This window comes from Salmo salar, chromosome 23, assembly GCF_965601325.2.
Source record: "Salmo salar chromosome 23, fSalSal1, whole genome shotgun sequence".
Classification (NCBI taxonomy): Eukaryota; Metazoa; Chordata; class Actinopteri; order Salmoniformes; family Salmonidae; genus Salmo; species Salmo salar.
This window is the reverse complement of record NC_138313.1, coordinates 20,374,033-20,398,977: the sequence shown is the minus strand read 5'-3', so window position 1 is coordinate 20,398,977 and position 24,945 is coordinate 20,374,033. Positions and strand designations below refer to the sequence as shown.

Sequence of the window (24,945 nt, the reverse complement as noted above, 5' to 3'; positions counted from 1 at the left end):
CTACGGGCTAAGAGATGAGGAGCAGTTGAGTGAAAAGTTCATATGAGGAGAGAAGGTGAAGCCCTTTTTTATAAAAGCAACCTTGATATTTCTGTAATCCTAGCTTTCATCGTAATCATCCATCTCTTCATGCTGAAAGAAGAATTGAGGTGTTATCTGACCATCTCCACGGTGTGTGGGGTTTTATCTCCAGCCCAGTGTTGTGTGTACTCTCATGGTATATAATTGGACACATGGCTGCGGACCGATATGGTTCATGGAGTAGTAATGGTGTTGATTGGCCAGAGAGTAAAAAGAGATGTAGGATATTTTTTAACATTATGAAGTCATGTTGTCTGGTCTGGCTTTTAATAGTATTTGTTCATAAAATGTATATTATAAAGATTTACCAATATGACTGATATTATTTATCCTGTTCCAATGACACAGCCTTCTCACTGGGCACAGATGTCAGTTTAACATCTAGTTTTGATTTTAATTTGGTTGAGTTGTCAACTAACATGAATTCAATGTGAAATCAACAACAAATGTCACCATGTTATTGAATTTAGGTTAAATGTTGGGGGAAAAAAATTGGAAATAACCTTATGTTGATGACTTTTTCCAAATCCAATTTGACATTGATGACTTTTTGCAAATCCAATTTGTTTTCCACGTTGCTTCAACGTCATCACATAGATTTTTTTGGGGGTTGAAATGATGTGGAAACAACATTGGTTCAACCAGTTTTTGCCCATTTGGGTTGTGTAAATCTCAACACATACGACAGAACCCGCTAGTGTGTGAAGTGAACGCATGTAAAAGGGAAGAGAGAACCAACGAGACGTTTGTCAGGTTCACAGATGACCAAAAGGGGACATCACAACCCTCCATGTGATTCTAGGAACCATGACAGAAATAAGGAGTGCAAAGCCTACATTTTAGGCTGTGACACTGTGCATCAGCTTCCTCTTTGTTTTCCACTCGCTACTCTGACGTTTTCATTCGCTCGCAGGTAAATGATGCTCTCCTCCTGGGTCCAATGCACGCACTATGTTAATTAGAATAAAAACACCCTCTCTCTTCATGTGAGTAGTCGTCTGGAGGTTAGCTAACTCTGCCTCAGGAAGCTGTGTGTTTGTTAATATACAATATCATAGCGGGTGTGTATTTTAGATGGGATTTATCATCATCTCCTCTGTCTTAAATAGTTATTTTTTGGGTTATTCATTTTGTGTACTGTATGTAAGGGAGAGTTGGTTAAGTTGAGGCATTATTTACGTTCAGCATTACTCCCGCAAGGGAAATATAGTATTTTTTCTAAGATATTTACATATATTTCAGGATGTTGTGTATCCCTGGAAATAATCAGAATTCATGTAAATTGAGCCGCAGGACCGCATAAGTTAAACCGACCCACATTTCTGTGCTGAATGAAAAATCACCACTACTTTTATCTTTATTTTTCAAACACAATTCAACACAATCACAATCAATTTTTGTCTTTTTATTATTTTAAGCATATTTTAACACAGCCTTAACACCTAACAAACACTATTTTTTTTACACTTGTATCCCAGTGATAATCCCTTGCATTATGCCTTGGAAGAAAACACTTCAATTTGCTCAACTTGCCATTGGCTCAACCATTGGCTCAATGTACCCAATGACTATTGGCTCAACTTACCCCAAGGCAAACATTCTGTTTATATTAGCCCACACAGCTACAAGGATGCACTTTCATGCTAGGTTTAGGACCTCATATTGAAGCTTATAAAGACCCCCAACTGATTTATAGAACAATCTTAAAATGATCTACTTTGGTTTAGATACAAGCATCATGATACCTCTAACACAGTAAATTCATTTGACTTGGTGAAAATCAGTTTTTTGGACCAAACTTGCTTACCACTTTTTCCATGTGGATTCTTCCTTCACAAACTCCATAAAATGATGAAATCTTTTTAAATATATGGTCAAAATTGTTACATTTTCATTTTAGTAATTAAGCACACACTCTTATCCAGTGTGACTTACAGTTTGTGCATTCATAGCTACTGTAGGTGGGACAACCACATATCACAGTCACAGTAAGTAAATGTTTTCAATAAGCAAAGTCAGAGCTAGTAAGGGGGGGAAAAGTCAAGTGTGAGTGTTAGTGAGTGTTGTTATTTATGGGAGGATTTTATGGTTTCCTAGAAACAAGGATGGCTCAACTTACCCCTTTGGCTCAACTTACCCCACTCTCCCCTATGTATCTGTGTAATATTGATCCCTTATGTCATCACACAAACAAATAATTACTTATTATGAAACACTTGGTGTGTGTAAAATCCTTGTGTAGGCCTTCTCTTGGGTACTATGTTGAGAGATGTTCTTTAGTAAACGATAAACTTGTGATCACAAAAAGAGTAAAAAATACATGGATATTGCATAATAAAACAGAGTGACAATAGATAGTCAGATGTTTTCTCTTTTATGACAGTTAAAATACATGGTCCTCTCCTGGATACTCTTCAATCAGTCCTCTCTTGGCCACAACTCCCATTCAGTCAAGTGGGGTAGTCAACTTAATCAACACAAATACTGGTAGATATTTACATAGAAAAATAACTACATCTTCATGAATTTAATGTATTGATGTATTTTATGTGGTTGACTACAAATAATACATGTGTTAGATATTAACTTAGCACTCCATAAGTCATAAGTCCGTAAGTGTTTTCACTGAAGGCACATCTTGAGCAATAGCAGTAGATTGGCCAATCTATGCAACCAGATACACTTATCAATGCCACATCAGAAACATATTGTTTTGTGTTAGTATTGGGAAATTCCACAGTAAGAGAATACAACGATACAACTCTATGCATTAGGACGATGTTTAAAAATTTCCACTGAAAATATTACAAAAACACATTTGCTTGAAGAACAGTGCCGATGCAAAGTTTAGTAAAAGAAGGATGGCACAAACAGGACAAACCGTCATTCTGTTACCAAACTTTGCATCTGCACTGTTCTTCAAGTAAATGTGTCAGTGGAAATTGTTTAAAGTAGTCCTTGAACATAGAGTTGTATAGTTTAACTTTGCAGTCATTGTTTTTGTTTGACATACATTTTAAAGTGAAAAATCTGAGTCTCAGCATCATTCTGTTAACATGGAATTGCCTTATCGTTACTAAACTCTATTAGTGTACCATGTCAAGTGATTGCAAAGTTTTTATTGGACAATCAATTAATTATAATGACCATATTGTCAACTCCTGACCTGCAGTGTTGCAGCAAGTTGAATTGTGTGTATGGGGCAACAATAAGGACTTGTATAGGTACTGAGTTTTTGTGTAATAATACTTCAATGTTATGGCTATGACAGATGCACCCTTAAAATATATAAAAACATGCATGTGCATAATAGAAACACAATGTAAGGTATTTATATAATTGCTACACTAGACTGAGAGCATACTACAAGAACCTTTTCATACTGATATACCTCCACCCTTTAAAACCATCTACTTTTCAGATCATCAAAGGTGTGAAGAAATGTTATTATAGTGAATGGTGAGTGATAAACAGAAATGCTGGAAGCTGTATAGAAATACTTGATAAGATTAGTTAATCAATAATGGAGTGCATATATTTCTATTTTGTTATGGTAGAAAAGTCACAAAACCTTATGATGTTGCTGTATTGGGTATGTGTCTTTTACTCATCTCCAATGCTTCATTGCTATCTTTAGGTGAAATGACTGACTTTCAATTAGTTCACCTCCCCTCAAAAAAATACTTGGAGAAAATACTGAGTTCTATTCTTTTATGAAATCCACTCTTACTCGGTATTCCCATCTTATCAACGTACAATGCAGTGGTCCATAAACCACTGAACAAACTGCCTACCACTGGTCCCAAGGATCGCATGAGAGCATGGTTCTCACAACTTCTCAAGGCACCTGGTTTCTACTGTATGTCTTTTCTTCTTAGACTGTTTACTACTTGGCTGTGGGAATGCTAGAGTGTCTGGTTCCAAGAAGTCCCTCACCCTTTCTCCCCCATTTAGAACACTGGATGGGTACTGGATGTGTCACTAAGAGTCTCAAGGCAGAGGTCAATTCTCCTCCCCAGAAACTCTGAAAGCCAATGGTCTTTTATCCCTGGGAAAGTTGTTGTACAAATATGGTCTGTCTGTCTGTCTGTCTAGGATCTTTTTATTTAGTCTATGGGACAAAACCATTGCAGATTATTTTGTCTGCAATAATTATGACCTTTGGTTTATCTTTCTAAGAAATGGTGATGTTCAAATGTATTTGTTTAAATCACTGTTTAATTGATTGGCGGTTTGTTTCTCTCAGTTGGACTAAGCATTTAACAAATAATGTCATATTGTCATATTGTATTTCTACACTCTTTACTTTTTTAATTGACTTGTAAAATGTTGATTGGCTACAGGTATATAAGACAAATATAGTAGTAATTAGTCAGTATGGAGTCAAGGTGGTTTAGAATGAGATCTATCTTTATGTTTGTCCTTAGTTATCAAACCTGCAGTCAGAATCAATTCCATCAAATAATTTTAAAGGCCTAATTCCACTTCAAATGATAACCAATTGGTTTGGAATTTACCCTTACTCATCTTCTTATTTAACCAGCTCCTGGTACTTCTCGGATCTCAGGAAGCGGCCGAAGGAGTCCTTCTCCATCAGAGCATAAATTCTCTTCTGGGCTAGGTCAAAGGTTGTGGAGGAAAGGTCAAGCAGGTTCCTCAGGGTCACATCCTTGGTGTAATGATCAATGTTCACCTTAAGGGAGGAAAAGTGAGAAGGATGGGAAGGAGGAGAGAGACAGAGAGAGACAGAGACAGGAAGGATAAGTTAAGTCTGGGCTTCCACAACAAATACAACAATAGTACACATTTGCTTGCCACATTTTCTGTCACCTCTCTGGGTCCCTCGGTCTGGATGAAGTCCTCATAGATCTTTCTGGCTTTCACAGTCATCTTCATGGGAGACTTGGTCTTTTTGAAGTTCTCACAGGCCACCCAGAACTCAATGTTCTCCTCACTGAACTCAGAGCGCAGGAAGCCACGGAACATGGCCAGGCCATCTGGGAGACGGAGAGATAGAGGAGATGGGAATATTAAATTGTCAGAGAGAGAGAGAGAGTGGGGGGAGAGGGAAACAGAGCAAAGAACAAAGATGAAGCAAAGAGAGAGAAAGTAGAGAGAGTGAAATAGAGAGACAGTGAGTTGTTCCCATATTTTAACACAGAGGGCATTTGGCCAATCCTCCAACATCTCCCCTGAGACCTGAATTCCAGAGACATGCTGCCACTGTTATGATAGGATGATGATAAGCTCTGATGGCTGAGTGTTTACAATATCAGAGTTAGGGGTTGGATTCTAACATGGCCCGCTAATCCTCAATATGTGTTGCTGAAGTGAAAACATAATGGGCCTAACTGTATATACAGTATACTGATCAAAAATATAAGACAACATGTAAAGTGTTGGTCTCATGTTTCATAAGCTAAAATAAAAGATCCCAGAAATGTTCCATAAGCACAGAAAGCTTCTTTCTCTCAAATGTTGTTTACAAATGTGTTAAATCCCTGTTAGTGAGCATTTCTTCTTTGCCATTTCTCCTGAGAGGTGTGGCATATCAAGAAGCTGATTAAACCACATGATCATGCATAGGTGTACCTTGTGCTGGGGACAATAAAAGGACACTTTAAGATGTGCAGTTTTGTCACACAACACAATGCCACAGATGTCTCAAGTTTTGAGGGAGCGTGCAATTGGCATGCTGACTGCAGGAATGTCCACCAGAGCTGTTGCCAGAGAATTTCATATTAATTGATCTACCATAAGCCGCTTCCAACATCGTTTTAGAGAATTTGGAGGTACGTCCAACCGGCCTCACAACCACAGACCACGTGTAACCACGCCAGCTCAGGACCTCCACATCCGGCTTCCTCCCCTGCGGGATTGTCTGAGACCAGCCACCCAGACAGCTGATGAATCTGAGGAGTACTTCTGTCTGCTATAAAGCCCTTTTTGTAGGGAAAATTGGCCTATGCCCTCCCAGGCCCACCTATGGCTGCGCCCTTGCCCAGTCATGTGAAATTCATAAATTAGGGCCTAATAATTTTTTTTTAATTAACTGATTTCCTTATATGAACTGTGACTCAGTACATGTGTTGAAATTGTTGCATGTTGCTTTTATATTTTAGTTTAGTATAAATAAATAACCAGAACCCTGATCCGGCAACTTCCCTTGACTCAGAAAAAAGAAAAACCACCTGACCTCTTTTTGGAAAAATCTCTTTGCTTTCATCTATCCAGGGACTCTACTATAGTGAACATTACTGCAGAAACACAAAGCTCATGGATGTGTGTCCTATTGTCTACCTCTGATGTTATCTCTCTGGCTTTTATTTCCTATCTGAATGGCCACTTTGAGACAATGTGTTACACAGAGAGGCAATCAAATGCAGCAATCTGAAATCAAATTACACAAAACCCTATGGATGATAAAAAAAATTCTGGAGAAGAACATTGAATTGAACTGTAGTGAACTATTTTATTTTTCCTGGATTGAAACTTCACTTGTGGCATTTAGTAGGCTATTGAATCACACTGCTACACATCAACATAATAACATTACAGAACATAATCTTCACCACTTTCCCCATGCTACCTGTTTGTTCAGGTTTCCTAACAAACTTTATTTCTGTTAAATCAATGTTCCATATTACACTATATATAAACAATTATGTGGACACCACTTCAAATTAGTGGATTTGGCTATTTCAGCCACATTCGTTGCTGACAGGTTTATAAAATTGAGCACACAGCCATGCAATCTCCATAGATAACATTGGCAGTAGAATGGCCTTTCTGAAGAGCTCAATGACTTTTTTAATGGGGCACCCTCATAGGATGCCACCCTTCCTAAAAGTCAGTTTGTCAAATTTCTGCTCTGCTAGAGTTGCCCCGGTCAACTGTAAGTGCTGTTATTTTGAAGTGGAAATGTCTAGGAGCAACAATGACTCAGCCGCGAAGTGGTAGCCCACACACACTCACAGAACGGGATTGCCAATCCTCCAAGAGCTGAAGCACATAGAGTGTAAAAATCATCTGTCCTCTGTTGCAACACTCACTACCGAGTTCCAAACTGCCTCTGGAAGCAATGTCAGCACAATAACTGTTCATTGGGAGCTTCATGAAATGGCCAAGCAGCCTCCCACAAGCCTAAGATCACCATGCGCAATGCCAAGTGCCAGCTGGAGTGGTGTAAAGCAAGCTGCCATTGGACTCTGGAGCAGTGGAAATGTGTTCTCTGGAGTGATGAATAACGCTTCACCATCTGGCAGTCCGACGGATGAATCTGGGTTTGGCGGATGCCAGGTGAACGCTACCTACTTGAATGCATAGCGTAAACTGTAAAGTTTGGTGGATGAGGAATAATGGTCTGGGGCTGTTTTTCATGATTCGGGCTAGGCCCCTTAGTTCCAGTGAAGGGAATCTTAACGCTACAGCATACAATGACATTCTAGACGATTCTAAGAAATGTTTTGTTGAGATTGATGTGGAAGAAATTGACTGGCCTGCACAGAGCTCTGACCTTAACCCCATCAAGCACCTTTGGGATGAATTGGAACACCGACTGAAAGCCAGGCCTAATCGCCCAACCTCAGTGCCCGACCTCACTAATGCTCTTGTGGCTGAATGGAAGCAAGTCCCTGCAGCAATGTTCCAACATCTAGCGGAAAGCCTTCCCAGAAGAAAGGACATTGTTATAGCAGCAAAGGGGGGACCAACTCCCCATTAATTCCCATGATTTTGGAATGTGATGTTCAACTAGCAGGCGTCCACATACTTTTGGCCATGTAGTGTATCTGTATTCAATAGACGGTTCTGATTGAAAAGTGTTTTGTTTTTTTTGCAGCGCGGAGCAGTTCCCAGGAAATAATTTAATGCAATTGTTAATGCTACCACACCCACCTCCAAATCAAAACCAAACATACTGTAGATGGCAATGTTTGCTCGCACACGCTCCGTTTTACTTCCTGTCTGGCAGCATGGTGCCTGTATTGCGACGCTGATTAGCTAGGACAAACAGGTGTGAAACACAGACAGGTGTGCGCAGAAAATGAGAACACAACATGAAATTCATGTTTTGGTTTTGATTTGGAGGAGGGTGGTAGCATCTAACATTTGGATTTAATATGAAACAGCAAATGTGTTTTCACATGTGAAGTAAAAACATGTTAATCTTCTCACATGTGAAAAGGTGGTGTTAACATGTGAACTCAACATTTTATAAATGTGAGAATATGGTTTCACGTGTGAAATTGCATTTTTCGAATGTGAAACTGCAAATTTGACACGTTTTTTTCATAAGGGTAGGTGTAACGATGACGCTGGGAGTCATGTGGTGAGTTTAATATTAATAATAAAGAACATAGCACAATACAAAACAAGCGCAGCGTCTGGACATGAACACAGAACCAATACTACCTGAAGAGTGATGTTAGGGAGTGCTAGATAAAGGATGAGTAATCAGGGTAGTGATGGTGTGCCTCAGGATGGGGGGCAGGTGTGCGTAATGAGGGTTGCCAGGTGTGCGTAATGATGGGTTGCCAGGACGGTGGTTAGTAAACCGGCGACGCAGTAGGCTACTACCATACACTAAGATCAAAGCATGTGGTACCAATACAACCCACTAGCCTAAATCATGTACTTATGCACGTAAGTATTTATGTATGTACAGTACATATCTGATCACAGACAACTATATGATTTACACATGAATGTTGTAAGTGAGGAGAGATTCCTGGCATAATACCATCTTATAATTTTTGGGGAAGTGATTGCATACATTTAAGCATCATTAATGGCAGCATCCCTGAACATTATGCTATGTTGCTTTGTCTGTTGTGTCGGCATCAGGAATCTTCTGGGAGCAGAGCAGTTTACACATTTCACCACCAGCACAACATAACTCAAACCAGTTCTTAGTAAATCATGCTTCCCAGTGTGTGTGTGAGCTCATCATCTCACCAGCCAGCTCTAAGTATATGAGGCTTCCGACGCAAACATAAACAAGCAGGCTTAAGCACTGTGTCTGGTCATTCACACGACCTGGACGATTATGACGCACGCACGCACGCATGTACACACACACACACACACACACACCACAGCCTTGAGGAATGCATCACACTAGAACATTTACATTTTACATTTACGTCATTTAGCAGACTTACAAATTGGTGGATTCACCTTATGATATCCAGTCGAACAACCACTTTACAATAGTACATCTATGTCTTTTTTTGGGGGGGGGTTAGAAGGATTAATTTATCCTATCCCAGGTATTCCTTAAAGAGGTGGGGTTTCAAGTGTCTCCGGAAGGTTGGGCTGGCCATGCTGGCCATGCTGCTGCTCCAGTTTCAACTGTTCTGCCTGCGGCTATGGAACCCTGACCTGTTCACCAGACGTGCTACCTGTCCCAGACCTGCTGTTTTCAACTCTCTAGAGACAGCAGGAGCGGTAGAGATACTCTCAATGATCGGCTATGAAAAGCCAACTGACATTTACTCTTGAGGTGCTGACTTGCTGCAACCTCGACAACTACTGTGATTATTATTATTTGACCATGCTGGTCATTTATGAACATTTGAACATCTTGGCCATGTTCTGTTATAATCTCCACCCGGCACAGCCAGAAGAGGACTGGCCACCCCTCATAGCCTGGTTCCTCTATAGGTTTCTTTCTAGGTTTTGGCCTTTCTAGGGAGTTTTTCCTAGCCACCGTGCTTCTATACCTGCATTGCTTGCTGTTTGGGGTTTTAGGCTGGGTTTCTGTACAGCACTTTGAGATCAGCTGATGTAATATGAATACATTCGATTTGATTTGGTGATTGACTCCGCTGTCCTGGCGTCGTGAGGGAGCTTGTTCCACCATTGGGGTGCCAGAGCAGCAAACAGTTTTGACTGGGAAGATTGAGAAAAGACCCTTAAAGGCATTCAGTATTTTCCAGCTGTTTAATTTTAGACCCAGGTGTCATCTATTACATAATATAGACTTTATGTTCACAGATGGATTATAACATGTTAGTTCTCCCAGGAGATCTCTCTGCATAATGATAATGAATACCATCAGAGTTACTGTTAATTCTAGTCAGTCTGCTCAGTATTTGGCGTCACTTGTAAAGTATCATATGATTGGGTTAAGAAACATATGGTTTTCTAGAAGACCTCATGGCTTTTCACAAGGACTTATTTGGTGTGTGTGTGTGTGTTTTCTTGTCGTACTTACAGCTGTTGGTCAGCACATGGTCGAGGGACTCACGCCACTGAGCAGCCTCTTCAGGAATGGGCCTGTTCAACACACAAACACAATATTACAGTTAAACAACACGCACCTTACCCTTGATTAAACAGTTTGTCACCCACAGCCTATTAATACAGCACCCTGCAAGGTCATTGAGGTTTAGAGGTCCTCGATTGTTCTCCCGCTAATACACACACACACACACACACACACACACACACACACACACACACACACACACACACACACACACCCCCTAGTACGAGAAAGAGCCCTGCAGCATCTAACCTTAATTGATGGCTGTACTACTGAACTAGTGGGGAAAATAGCCATTACGTAAGAGGTTCCCCAAGTAAGTGGATGATCTCTCTCGTTGTCATTATATTTTATCCAGAGTGAATTACAGGTGCAAATAGGGTTAAGTGCCTTGCTCAAAGGAACATCAAAAGATTTTTCACCTTGTCAGCTCAGGGATTCAAACCAGCTACGTTTCAGTTACTGGTATATAGCCGAATACAAACAGTGTAGTTATTCCCTCCACAAGGCAATCAAACAGGCAAAACGTCAGTATAGGGACAAAGTGGAGTCGCAATTCAACGGCTCACACACAAGACGTATGTGGCAGGGTCTACAGAGAATCACGTACTACAAAAAGAAAACCAGCCACGTTAGACTCCGGGGTCTAAACACCTTCTTTGCCCGCTTTGAGGATAATACAGTGCCACCAACGTGGCCTGCTACCAAGGACTGTGGGCTCTCCTCCGTGGCTGACGTGAGTAAGACATTTCAACTTCTTAACTCTTGCTGCGTCCTCAGAGCATGCGCAGTCCATCTGGCTGGTGTGTTTACGGACATATTCAATCTCTCCCTATCCCAGTCTGCTGTCCCCACATGCTTCAGGATGGCCACCATTGTTCTTGTACCCAAGAAGGCAAAGGTAACTGAACTAAATGACTATCGCCCTGTAGCACTCACTTCTGTCATCATGAAGTGCTTTGAGAGACTAAACAAGGATCATATCACCTCCATCTTACCTGTCACCCTAGACCCACTGCAATTTGCAAACCGCCCCAATAAGTCCACAGACGATGCAATCGCCATCACACTGCACACTGCCCTATCCCATCTGGACAAGAGGAATACCTATGGAAGAAAGCTGTTCATTGACTACAGCTCAGCAGTCAAAACCATAGTACCCTCCAAGCTCATCTTAAGCTTGAGGCCCTGGGTTTCAACCCAACCCTGTGCAATTGGGTCCTGGACTTCCTGACGGGCCGCCCCAGGTGGTGAAGGTAGGAAACAACATCATCACTTTGCTGATCCTCAACACTGGGGCCGCAAAAGAGTGCGTGCTCAGCCCCCTCCTGTACTCCTTGTTCACCCATGACTGCAAGTCGCCATGCACACCTCCAACTCGATCATCAAGTTTGCAGATGACACAACAATAGTAGGCTTGATCACCGACGATGAGAGCCTATAGGGAGGAGGTGAGGGCACTCAGAGTGTGGTGTCAGGAAAACAACCTCTCACTCAACGTCAACAAAACAATGGAGATGATTGTGGACTTCAGGAAACAGCAGGGGGAGCACCCCCCTATCGAAGGATAGCAGTGGAGAAGGTGGAAAGTTCTAAGCGTACACATCACTGACAAACTGAAATGGTCCACCCACCCAGACAGTGTAGTGAAGGAGGCTGAAGAAATTTGGCTTGGCACCTAAAACCCTCACTAACTTTTACAGATGCACAATTGACAGTATCCTGTCGGACTGTATCACCGCCTGGTATGGCAACTGCACCATCCACAACCGCAGGGCTCTCCAGAGGGTGGTGCGGTCTGCACAACGCACCACCGGGGGCAAACTACCTACCCTCTAGGACACCTACAGCACCCGATGTCACAGGAAGGCCAAAAAGATCATCAAGGACAACAACCACCCGAGGCACTGCCTGTTCACCCCGCTACCATCCAGAAGGCGAGGTCAGTACAGGTTCATTAAAGCTGGGAACGAGAGACTGACAAATAGCTTCCATCTCAAGGCCATCAGACTGTTAAACAGCCATCACTAACACAGAGAGGCAGCTGCTTACATACAGACTTGAAATCATTGGCCACTCTAACAAATGGATCACTAGTCACTTTATAATGATGTTTACATACAGTGCCTTGAAAAAGTATTCATCCCCTTTGCATTTTCCTATTGTGTTGCATTACAACCTGTCATTTAAATTGATTTTGATTTAATGTGATGGACACACACAAAATAGTCCAAATTGGTGAAATGAAACAATTAACTTGTTTCAAAAAATAAATAAAAATAAAAAACAGAAAAGTGGTGCGTGCATATGTATTCACCCCCTTTGCTATGAAGCCCTTAAATAAGATCTGGTGCAACCAATTACCTTCAGAAGTCACAATTACAAATGCCAATTGACACTGTTTGAAGCAGAGTAGTTTCTATATGTTTCCCTCCTTTGAGGAGCACAGGGATGTAACTGCTGCAGTCTGTAGCCATGCTGTTCTAAGGTGTTTGCGGGAGTGTGCGCGAGAGAGAGAGTATGTGTTTTTGTTCATGTTTGTGTGTGTGTGTCTGAGGGAAGGAGAACGCTACAGTACTCACTTCTGAAGCTTCTCTTGCTTCTTCTCTGGTTTCTCGGGATAGAGGATAATCAGGTCAATGCCATTCTCAGGCTTCTGGAGGAGAACCCCCAACTTAGACTTGATCTCTTTAGCCCTGAGAAAGGAAACACATGAGGAAATAAAGGCATTAAGGAGGATGCTGTAATTTTTTTAAATGACACACATTCAGGAGTTAGAGCAGTATAACGACCATAGTAATGGCTTTGGCTAATGCAGATTGTAGTCAGGAAAACCAAGTGAGACACAGATAGCTATAACCAATCAGTGAAGTTCGATACAATACAAGTTGAAAAGCAAACAGCAACAGTGCAGAAGACCTACAGTACACTGTAAGACTTTTCTGTAATTTCAACAGTTGAACACTGTAAGATGCACAGTATACCATTCATGTGTTTCACAGCATTCATGCTGTAGATTGCACTGCATTATGGGTAAAATGCTGAAAAATACTGTTATTAACTGTAATTAGGAAGCTTCCTGTAAAAATTACTCTAACATACTGTACTTTTTTTTTTTTTTTTTACAGTACTAGCTTATGCCTACTCTAGATTCAAATGATCCATTTCAGGTTCCATCTTCATGCTGTTGGGGGAGACACATGAAGCTCTGGCTATTTTAATAAATATAATCTTGAAGCGGCTGTGAAGTGGAAGAATATTTTCCGCAGCTGCTGAGTAGGTACCTTGCCTTGTTTATAAGCATATTTATTGTTTATAAGCATATTTATTGCTAGCCAATGTTGAATTACTGCATGTTTCCTTAGCTAGCCTAGCTAGATAGCTGGCTAACGTTTGCTAGCTACCTAACTCAAGTTGACAAAAGCCATTTTGGTTTGCTCTAAATTCCTGTAGATATCTAGCTGTGTGACCTATAAAAACATCACTGAGAGAATATTGTGATTAAAGGCTGTATCGCAGTCTCTGAGTGCCATAGAGAATACTGAGGACAGATTTGTGACCATTATGTTTCCACCATTAATACAGAGAAAGTTGCTTGTTTCTAGCAGTTCAAAAGATGACCCATATTTTTGGGGATTGACGGGCTGAATTTTACACATAATCCGTGTTATGAGCCATACTCGTGATCCACTAAAGCTGATGCGAATGACCTGTGCACCGTATTGTATCGAGGTGCCTGCCGACCTAAGGTGCAGTGTCACTGGTCAGCTGTGGCCTAACACAGTGTCGGCGATGGAATCTAGTAACGTGGCGGGTTTTCCCCTCCCAGGATTATACAGTATTTCAAGTAGGATAGCATCCTACACAAGAAATAACTAATATTGGTAGCCATCTAGATGTCACCGTGATATATTCTAGTGTCTTCCTTAGGTGTTACAACCCTGTGTGATTCGGTTCACTTGGCTCTCATCTGCGCAACATAAATCATCATTTTGTAGGCCAGAATTGGCCATTTAGCCTCTCCTGCTAACCATTTGATTAATTTAAAAAACATTGTTCCATGTTACAGTATTTTATAGGCTAGGTCTACCATATTTATTTCTCAACTTTCCTAATATTAAGCACATAGGTTATACTCCTGTTTTAAAGAAAAACAATCTGGCTGGCATGAAAATGAAACCCAGGAATATTGTCCTCCGTTCGCTACAATACTGGCCTATCACTTCTGAATGATATATTATCACTTGTGAATGATGCCCAGCTTAAGGCAAGAAACAGTGCATGCCTTTTTTGTTGTTGACTTTGTCAAATCATAGTCGCACACCTCATGTAGCCTAGCCCATAGGCCTATATAGTGCCAGTCAAAAGTTTGGACACACCTACTCATTCAAGGGTTTTTCTTTATTTTTACTATTTATACATTGTAGAATAATAGTGAAGACATCAAAACAATGAAATAACACATCATATAGTATCATATAGTAACCAAAAAAGTGTTAAACAAATCTAAATATATTTTAGAATTTAAATTCTTCAAAGAAGATAGCCCTATTTGGTAAAATACCAAGTCCATATTATGGCAAGAACAGCTCAAATAAGCAAAGATAAACAACAGTCCATCATTACTTCAAGACATGAAGGTAAGTAAATCCGGAAAATGTCAAGAACTTTTAAAGTTTCTTCAAGTACAGTCGCAAAAACCATCAAGTGCTATGATGAAACTGGCTCTCATGAGGACCGCCAAAGATAAGGAAGACCCAGAGTTACCTCTGCTGCAGAGGGTAAGTTCATTAGAGTCAACTGCACCTCATATTGCAGCCAAAATAAATGCTTCTCAGAGTTCAAGTAACAGACACATCTCATCTTGTTTGCACTTAGTGGGACTATCATTTGTTTTGACAATGACCCAAAAACAGACTTCCAGGCTGTGTAAGGGCTATTTGACTAAGATGCATCAGATGACCAGGCCTCAACAATCACTCGACCTCAACCCAATTGAGATGGTTTGGGATGAGTTGGACCACAGAGTGAAGGAAAAGCAGCCAACAAGTGCTCAGCATATGTGGGAACTCCTTCAAGACTGTTGGAACAGCATTCCTCATGAAGCTGGTTGAGAGAATGCCAAGAGTGTGCAAAGCTGTCATCAAGGCAAAGGGTGGCTACTTTGAAGAATCAAATATAAAATATATTTTGATTTGTTTAACACTTTTTTGGTTACTACTTTTTCCATATGTGTTATTTCATGTTTTCACTATTATTCTACAGTGTAGAAAATAGTAAAAATAAAGAAAAACCCTTGAATGAGTAGCTGTGTCCAAACTTTTGACTGGTACTGTATGTTTTGATAAGGTTTATATCACAACTAAAGTGGCCAAATAACTTCTTAACATTAAACAGATTAATCCCCTTTACAAAGGGTGTAGAGCCTAACTGGCATAAATATTCAGCATGTGAGTTTCAAGTTTGGGGAAGATAATATTAACCATAAAAATGCACCTTTATAATAAAAGCATTACATGCATAATCGCATATGCGGTCACTTTTGAGAATGGTGTTTTCCTGCTAATGGAACATTTTCCTTATAGCCTACTGCTGTGTGCGCATTGTTGCACTCATAATGTGAAGAAATAGACTAATAGTTTATCAACATTTGAAGCTAAACATTCTGATTGGTTGCGTCAGCTTTTGTTCTATGGGGGATAGTAGATTGACATAGACTAGTGCTTTTGCTGTTCGTTGGGCCACTCATCTTGTTGGCTGCCAAAAAGTAAATGTGGACAGTTATTCCAATATCTTCAATATGCGCCTCGGAATTGGATACGGACGCATGCAGTTGTATCCCTGATGTGTCTGTCTTCACTTGTAGCCTGTGAGAAAGACCTGATCACGTGACGGCGAGCCATGTGAGTGAGAGGTGATATTATATTCAGCCCAAGGCCACAACGGCCACTGGCCACAAAAGGTATTTTTAGGTGGCATTATGGCCACACAAAGGGGATGCTGCCTGGAAATTCTCGGCATTATCAAGTGCTTGTCAAATTGTGAATGAGAGACTGCTGAAGCGTGTACAGCCTGTGCAAAAAAACAAGCAGAGCCTCATGCCTTTCATGTGACTTTTTTCAAATCACCATTGGAGTCGGATCATGCAACCTTAGAATGTATTAAAAATCAAAACATGTAGCCCAATGTTTGTATCACGACTAAAGTTACATAAATAAAAACTCAAAATTAAGCATATAGGAGTACCTGTTTCTTTGTTAATCACTCAACACAGAATAGCTCACGCCCTCAAATAGTTTGGAGAAAATATCCTTTATATTTTATTCAGCTATGTTTAATTGTATTATTCATACTATAAAATAATATAAAATAATGCCACGGAATTCTAAGCAAATCTTGTCAGCTAAATGAATTAGTGTAGCCCACAGCCATAATGGCATAGCCAGATCAGGGCCTAACATAAGGACAACTCAGAGTATGCTATTCTGTTCTTCAGAAACTGTACCTCTTTTTTGCTTTTAATTTTGGCAAAATCTTCCTTTCTTGCAGGTGGAAGCAATTGCTAAGTCTGGACTGCAGTAGTGGAATACAGTCAGCAAGATGCTATCATTCAGCCATTAAGATCTTATCAGATCATGGAACAATACCTTTATCTCTGCAACTGGAAACGTTCAACTTTTTGGATAGTTGAAAGATTTTGGACAAGTATTTAAAAAAAGTAGAAAAATTATTTAATGAAGAACTATATTCACAATTAACTTCATTACCATACAGCATATGTCAATGACTTCAACTATACTAAAAAAGAGCTCAGCATAAAAAATTAACTATGAATAAAGAAATCTGATTTTAATTACAGACTAAATGTTTTCCGACTAAGAAATCAACCTCAGAAACTTGTGATGTGATATCTCTGGGGTTATTTCAGGCAAGCTACAGTAGGAGAGATTACCCTTTCAGAGAGCAGAAGAGCATAATGCTTTTGGTATCTCACCTTTCCAGACATGTTTGGGGTAATGCAGCTAATCCTCTACACATTTTCTGTTTTTCTTTTGATGTGTTGTTGAGTGAGTCCACCACCGTAAGATTCCCTTTTCTTTTTGACTTTGTCTTTCAGCACTCTTGAGGAGTTTATATACATAGAGACTATTGGCTCAGGGCCAAGAGCATAAGCCAATGAAATGGAGGTCTGCGACTGCAGGAAGAGAAGTCAGGGTCAGCTGGGAGAGAAGTGGTCTGGTAGAACTGGGATGGCTGGAAGAAGAGGTTAGTCCCTAACCACAGATCTGGGATCAGATGCTTAAATTTACAAAGGTAAAAAAAAGTTGTACTGAACTGAACCATTGATCAGGTGGTGAAAGAGAAATGTGTCAAGTAATTCATCAGGATTTTAACAGCCTATTAACACTCAAATCAAGATTACTTTCGATTATCTTTCTCAATTAGCAAAACATGGAAGTGAATTCAACTTTAGGTATAGACTGCAAGTAGGTGGTCCTAGGACTGGCATGAACTCCAGCGGAGCTGGAAAAACATGTTTCAGATCAACATTAACTATGTGAGCAATGCATGCTTGGCTTTTTCAACCATCAAACAAAGCAAACATCATTAGCTATAAATAGGAAAGGTTCACTCACAGATATCCCGTCTACAGCTGTTGAGGAAAAAAAACCTTGTAATTTATATGGTAGTTGGAGCCATTCATTTTTATCCAAAAAGACCAACACTTATCTCCTTACAAGAGAGATCTGGACCTCATGTTAGAAGTTTCTATTAAAGTAGTTTCATGTTGAATTGTTTTCAACATTGTGTTGATTAGCCAGTGTGACAAATGTAACTGACCATGCTGTAATCAAGAATGGTGAACAATGATTGCATTTCCCCATTGACGAGTAATGGTATGCATAGACATAGAGTGCACACCCACGCTCTCCAACTTTCTTTGGCACTAGCAAGTCTCAGTAGACTGAGGTTTGGACTTGAACCCTGAACAATGGGATGTGAAGTTACCATTCCTATATAGCTGATAGCATTGGTTACTAATGCACAGTAACACGAAAGACTGGTTCACATTCCCATGCCAACTCAAGCTGATTGTCATGTGAAAGTCCACCACACTGGTAAAGAATGTAGCTACACCAACAACCCTAAATAAGGTCTAGTTGTTAATGGTGGTACAGAGTAATACTTGCTGTATATCAATCATTATAAAGCAAAATCATAACAATGATAACAGTGGGACTTCTCTAAAACATACTTGTCTGAGAGTTTGGAGGTATTTCCCATTTATCTTGGATAGATTGTTAAACAAGACTGCATTTAATAAACGGTGTATATTCTCAGTGATGTAATCATTAATCTTAAAACACTGGTCTGATGAAGCTAATGCAATGTAACTTGTGACAACTTCGCACACAATTACAGTTGAAGTCGGAAGTTTACATACACCTTAGCCAAATACATTCAAATTCAGTATTTCACAATTCCTGACATTTAATCTGAGAAAATAATCCTTGTCTTAGGTCAGTTAGGATCACCACTTTATTTTAAGAATGTGAAATGTCAGAATAATAGTAGAGAGAATGAGTTATTTTCAGCTTTTATTTCTTTCATCACATTCCCAGTGGGTCAGAAGTTTACATACACTCAATTAGTATTTGATAGCATTGCATTTATATTGTTTAACTTGGGTCAAACGTTTCTGATAGCCTTCCACAAGCTTACCACAATAAATTGGGTGAATTTTGGCCCATTCCTCCTGACAGAGCTGGTGTAACTGAGTCAGGTTTGTAGGCCTCCTTGCTCACACATTTTCTATAGGATTGAGGTCAGGGCTTTGTGATGGCCACTCCAATACCTTGACTTTGTTGTCCTTAAGCCATTTTGCCACAAATTTGGAAGTATGATTGGGGTCATTGTCCATTTGGAAGACCCATTTGCGACCAAGCTTTAACTTCCTGACTGATGTCTTGAGATGTTGCTTCAATATATCCACATAATTTTCCATCCTCATAATGCCATCTATTTTGTGAAGTAAACCAGTCCCTCCCCCACAACATGATGCTGCCACCCCTGTGCTTCACGGTTGGGATGGTGTTCTTCGGCTTGCAAGCGTCCCCCTTTTTCCTCCAAACATAACGATGGTCATTATGGTCAAACAGTTGTATTTTTGTTTCATCAGACTAGAGGACATTTCTCCAAAAAGTACAATCGTTGTCCCCATGTGCAGTTGCGAACTGTAGTCTGGCTTTTTTATGGCGGTTTTGGAGCAGTGGCTTCTTCCTTGCTGAGCGGCCTTTCAGGTTATGTCGATATAGGACTTGTTTTACTGTGGATATAGATACTTTTGTACCTGTTTCCTCCAGCATCTTCACAAGGTCCATTGCTGTTGTTCTGGGATTGATTTACACTTTTTGCACCAAAGTACGTTCATCTCTAGGAGACAGAACGCGTCTCCTTCCTGAGCGGTATGACGGCTGCGTGGTCCCATGGTGTTTATACTTGCATACTATTGTTTGTACAGATGAACGTGGTACCTTCAGGTGTTTGGAATTTTCTCCCAAGGATGAACCAGACTTGTGGAGGTCTACAATTTTTCTGAGGTCTTGGCTGATTTATTTTGATTTTCCCATGATATCAAGCCTGAGTTTAAAGGTAGGCCTTGAAATACATCCACAGGTACACCTCCAATTGACTCAAATGATGTCAATTAGCCTATCAGAAGTTTCTAAAGCCATGACATAATTTTCTGGAAGTTTCCAAACAGGTTTAAAGGCACAGTCAACTTAGTGTATGTAAACTTCTGACCCACTGGAATTGTGATACAGTGAGTTATAAGTGAAATAATCTGTCTGTAAACAATTGTTTGAAAAATTACTTGTGTCATGCACAAAGTAGATGTCCTAACCGACTTACCAAAACTATAGTTTGTTAACAATACGTTTGTGGAGTGGTTGAAAAACATTTTTTAATGACTCCAACCTAAGTGTATGTAAACTTCAACTGTTCCATGGCTGGTATAAGCATGATTGGTTGGATCATGGTACTGGCATTTGAAAGGTTTAGTTGCCAATATACAGTATACTGTAGTCGTAGTCAATATATGGAATCATGTAGTAACCAGAAAAGTGTTAAACAAATCAAATATACTTGAGATTCTTCAAAGTAGCCACCCTTTGCCTTGATGACAGCTTTGCACACTCTTGGCATTCTCTCAACAACCTAGAAAATAGTAAAACATAAAGAAAAACCTTGAATGAGTAGGTGTGTCAACACTTTTGACTGGTACTCTATCTTAACTTCTAGTTGCTTTGAAATTTTTTCAGTAAATCAGTACTATTTAGGTACCATGACATTTACGATCTGTATGTGTAAAGCAAATTGAAAATGAACAATCCTCCCAAATCTCCTAATGTGAGGAGTCCTCTCAGAAGAACATTACATTTTTTAAAGAAAGTTCAGGAACAAAATGGTGAACAAGCATGGAAAACTGCGATTACACACATGACACTCAGAAAACAAGTAAACAAACATTCCATTACGTTCGGTCTGATCCTTCTACTGTATGAAGAAGATATATATATTTAAATACACTTAATTTGTCTGTTTGCTGTAAACTAAAGAGCATCTCTGAATAGAATCCAAGCCAGGAACTACACTCTTAGAAAAAAAGGTGCTATCAAGAACCTACAAGCTGACCCCATAGGAGAAACCTTTGAAGAACCCTTGTTGGTTCGAAGTTGAATACATTTGGGTTCCATGTAGAACTTTTTACACAGAGGGTTCTACATAGAACCCCAAATGGTTTTACCTGGAACGAAAAACATTTTTTACCAGGAACCAAAAAGGATTCTCCTATGGAGACAGCCGAAGAACCCTTTTTGTGTAGAATAATCTCATTCTCTGGGTGATGGAACGTGATTTACAGCCAGTAGCCATACTATACAGGCCAGGCTGCTTGACAGGGATGGATATTTGGAGAGCACACAGAAAACAAAGGCCTGTACCCTGGATAGGAGGAAGAAGGTGCCCGTTCCTGTCCCAGACAAACCAGTGTCATGACGTTGGCCTGTGGGTAAGGTTTATGACCCCCCCATAAATACCTTTCTCCCTTCCCCTCTCTTTCTGACCCTACTGAAGGACTTGAATAGCCTGTGTTAAATATAGAGAGTCTGGGAACATCAAACAAATCGGGAAAAGGAACCATATTTTGGTAATAAAACCAGTTGGAAATATGCTTGGGAATGTAAAGAGTATGGATGTCAGTTCGGTTGTCATCTGAGACATTATGACTGATGACAGGACGACATAAACTGTACCTGAGAAAGTATACACCCTCTAGTTATCAGAGTAACATGGAATTGTTATGCAATTGAAATGTTTGATATTGAAATTGTTTGTTAGGAGATTAACCTCTATGGGCTAGGTGGGACGCTAGCGTGCCACCCGTGGTGCACTCCATCAACAGCAGGTGCATTTCAAGAGCGGCAAATTTGAATCCAAATAAATGTCAAAATTCAAATTTTTCAAACATACAACTATTTTACACCCTTTGAAAGATAAACATCTCCTTAATCTAACCACGTTTTACGATTTCAAAAAGGTTTTACGGCGAAAGCATAAATTTAGAGTATGTTAGGACAGTACATTTACAAGAGTTGTGTGTAATGTTTTGTCAAGTCAAAGACAGGGTCACCAAAACCATAAAACCAGCTAAAATGATGCACTAACCTTTTACAATCTCCATCAGATGACACTCCTAGGACATTATGTTAGACAATGCATGCATTTTTAGTTCTATCAAGTTCATATTTATATCCAAAAACAGCGTTTTACTATGGCATTGATGTTGAGGAAATCGTTTCCCTCCAATAACCGGCAGTCAAGTCAGCGTCACAAATTAAATAATTAAAATTAGAAAACATTGGTAAAATATTATATTGTCATTTAAAGAATTATAGATTTACATCTCTTGAACGCAATCAACTTGCCAGATTTAAAAATAACCTTACTGGGAAATCACACTTTGCAATAATCTGAGCACTGCGCCCAGAAAAATACGCTTTGCGATACAGACTAGACGTCATGTTGGGGAGATCTAAAATCGAAAATACTATGTAAATAATCCATTACCTTTGATTCTCTTCATCAGATGTCACTTCCAGGTATCACAGGTCCATAACGAATGTAGTTTTGTTCAAAAATGCTCATCATTTATGTCCAAAAATCTCCGTCTTGTTAGCACATGATCTAAGCCAGCCGGACTTCTCGTCATGAACGAGGGGAAAAAATATATTTACGTTCGTTCAAACATGTCAAACGTTGTATAGCATAAATCATTAGGGCCTTTTTTAACCAGAACATGAATAATATTCAAGGTGGACGAATGCATACTCTTTTATAACGTATTGGAACGAGGGTACCCAACATGAACTCGCGCGCCAGGTGTCTAATGGGACATCATCGTTCCATGGCTCTTGTTCGGTCAGATCTCCCTCCAGAAGACTCAAAACACTTTGTAAAGGCTGGTGACATCTAGTGGAAGCAATAGGAAGTGCCAAAATATTCCTCAGCCTCTGTGTTTTTCAATGGGATAGGTTTAAAGTCAATACAACACATCAGGTATCCACTTCCTGTCAGAAAATGTCTCAGGGTTTTGCCTGCCAAATGAGTTCTGTTATACTCACAGACACCATTCAAACAGTTTTAGAAACTTTAGAGTGTTTTCTATCCATATATAATAAGTATATGCATATTCTAGTTACTGGGTAGGATTAGTAACCAGATTACATCGGGTACATTTTTTTTATCCAGACGTGCAAATGCTGCCCCCTAGCCCTAACAGGTTAAATGTAATTTTAGCTTCCAAATGAGAGAATTGGGTTTTCATAAGGAAAGTGCCCTGCTTGATCAGTGGCCCACCCCTGTGAAGAGACAGGGGTTATAAACGATGAAACACATCCTTCCCCCTCTCCACTATATAAGCCTTTGACGAAAAGATAACCATAGTTCCAGTACGTGAGGTCTGCAGCCTCTACATTAGAAGGACACACATGTCAAGTACAGAACTAAGCCAACCTCGGCGTGAGCTTTGGTGGCGAATGGTATGAACTTTGAGCTTATTCACTACAGAAGTGATACTTCCTAGCCGTTGAGTTAGCAGCGGCCGCTGTAGATGTGGGCTAGGAAAGGACGGACGACGGATCCAGTCTAACAACCAGACGAAGATACCACCACGTATCCACTTTACCACCATTGGCATTCTTCCGAGGACAGGAAGATCTGTTGGCCAACCCGGCCAGCATCTACGACCAATCTACCGAAGCGCAGCTCAGAGTAAATATTTATTGCATTTTCTTTTTCCAAATGGGCGGTAATTTAGAATGCATAAGATAATGTATTTACGATAGCATAGCTGCTGTTTCTTTGTTCCTAAGTCTTCCCGCTCTTTCATTCAAGCCCAACCCCCTTTCCTTTGTGTAACCAGCCATCATGTATGACATCATTTGTATTCGGTGTATTTGTAATTCTGTGTGATTAGTTTAGGTATTTAGTAAATAAATAATTAAACCCAATTTGGTATTGCTGATTCAACTTGTTAGCCAGGGTTCGTGAAGATAGCCAAGAATTTACAACTTTCATTATGAGACTGAAAATAAGATAAGGGTTAATATTGACTGCTATCGATGTAAAGTATTACTAAGTATTTTAAGAGTTTATTCGGAAGATAACGGCTCTATAAACGTTCTTCCGTGGTGCCCCGACTTTCTAGTTAATTACATTTACATGATTAGATTAATCAGGTAATATTAATTAGAGAAAGAATTTTATAGGTTAGCATGTCATATCACTTAATCCGGCATAGCCAAAGACACGACACCAGGATCAGGACTTTAATGCAGGCAAACTTAAATCCGTTTTACCTAATTTCTACCAGCATGTCACATGTGCAACCAGAGGAAAAAGAACTCTAGACCACTTTTACTACACACACAAAAATGCATAGAAAGCTCTCCCTCGCCCTCCATTTGGCAAATCTGACCGTAATTCTATACTCCTGATTCGTGATTACCAACAAAAACTAAAGCAGGACGTGCCAGTGACTCGTTCAATGCAGAAGTAGTCAGATGAGGTGTATGCTACACTACAGGACTGTTTTGCTAGAACAGACTGGAATATGTTCCGGGATTCATCCAGTGGCATTGAGGAGAATACCACATCAGTCACCAGCTTCATCAATAAGTGCATCGACGACGTTGTCCCCACAGTGACCGTACGTGCATATCCCAACCAGAAGCCATGAATTACAGGCAACATCCGCATCAAGCTAAAGGCTAGAGCTGCTGCTTTCAAGGAGCGGGACACTAATCCGGATCCTTATAAGAAATCCCACTATGACCTCAGATGAACCATCAAACAGGCAAAGCGCCAATACAGGATTAAGATTGAAACCCAATACACCGGCTCTGACGCTCGTTGGATGTGGCAGGGCTTGCAAACTATTACGGACTACAAAGGGAAACCTAGCCGCAAGCTGCTCAGTGACGCGAGCCTACCAGACAAGCTAAATCCCTGTGCCCAAGAAAGCAAAGGTAACC

The 24,945-nt window shown here is 40.2% G+C and overlaps 1 protein-coding gene across 1 annotated transcript; it reads right to left on the bottom strand.

Annotated features, from left to right (window-relative positions):
• Positions 1-1,471: 1,471 nt before the first annotated feature.
• Positions 1,472-17,489, bottom strand: LOC106584144 (regulator of G-protein signaling 5-like). The gene is made up of 5 exons (XM_014169061.3): positions 17,343-17,489; positions 12,931-13,044; positions 10,298-10,359; positions 4,912-5,078; positions 1,472-4,774 (listed from the first exon to the last, which is right to left on the bottom strand). The coding sequence occupies exons 1-5, from the start codon at positions 17,384-17,386 to the stop codon at positions 4,613-4,615; spliced, it is 549 nt and encodes a 182-aa protein (XP_014024536.1). The 5' UTR covers positions 17,387-17,489; the 3' UTR covers positions 1,472-4,612.
• Between the last annotated feature and the right edge of the window lie 7,456 nt (positions 17,490-24,945).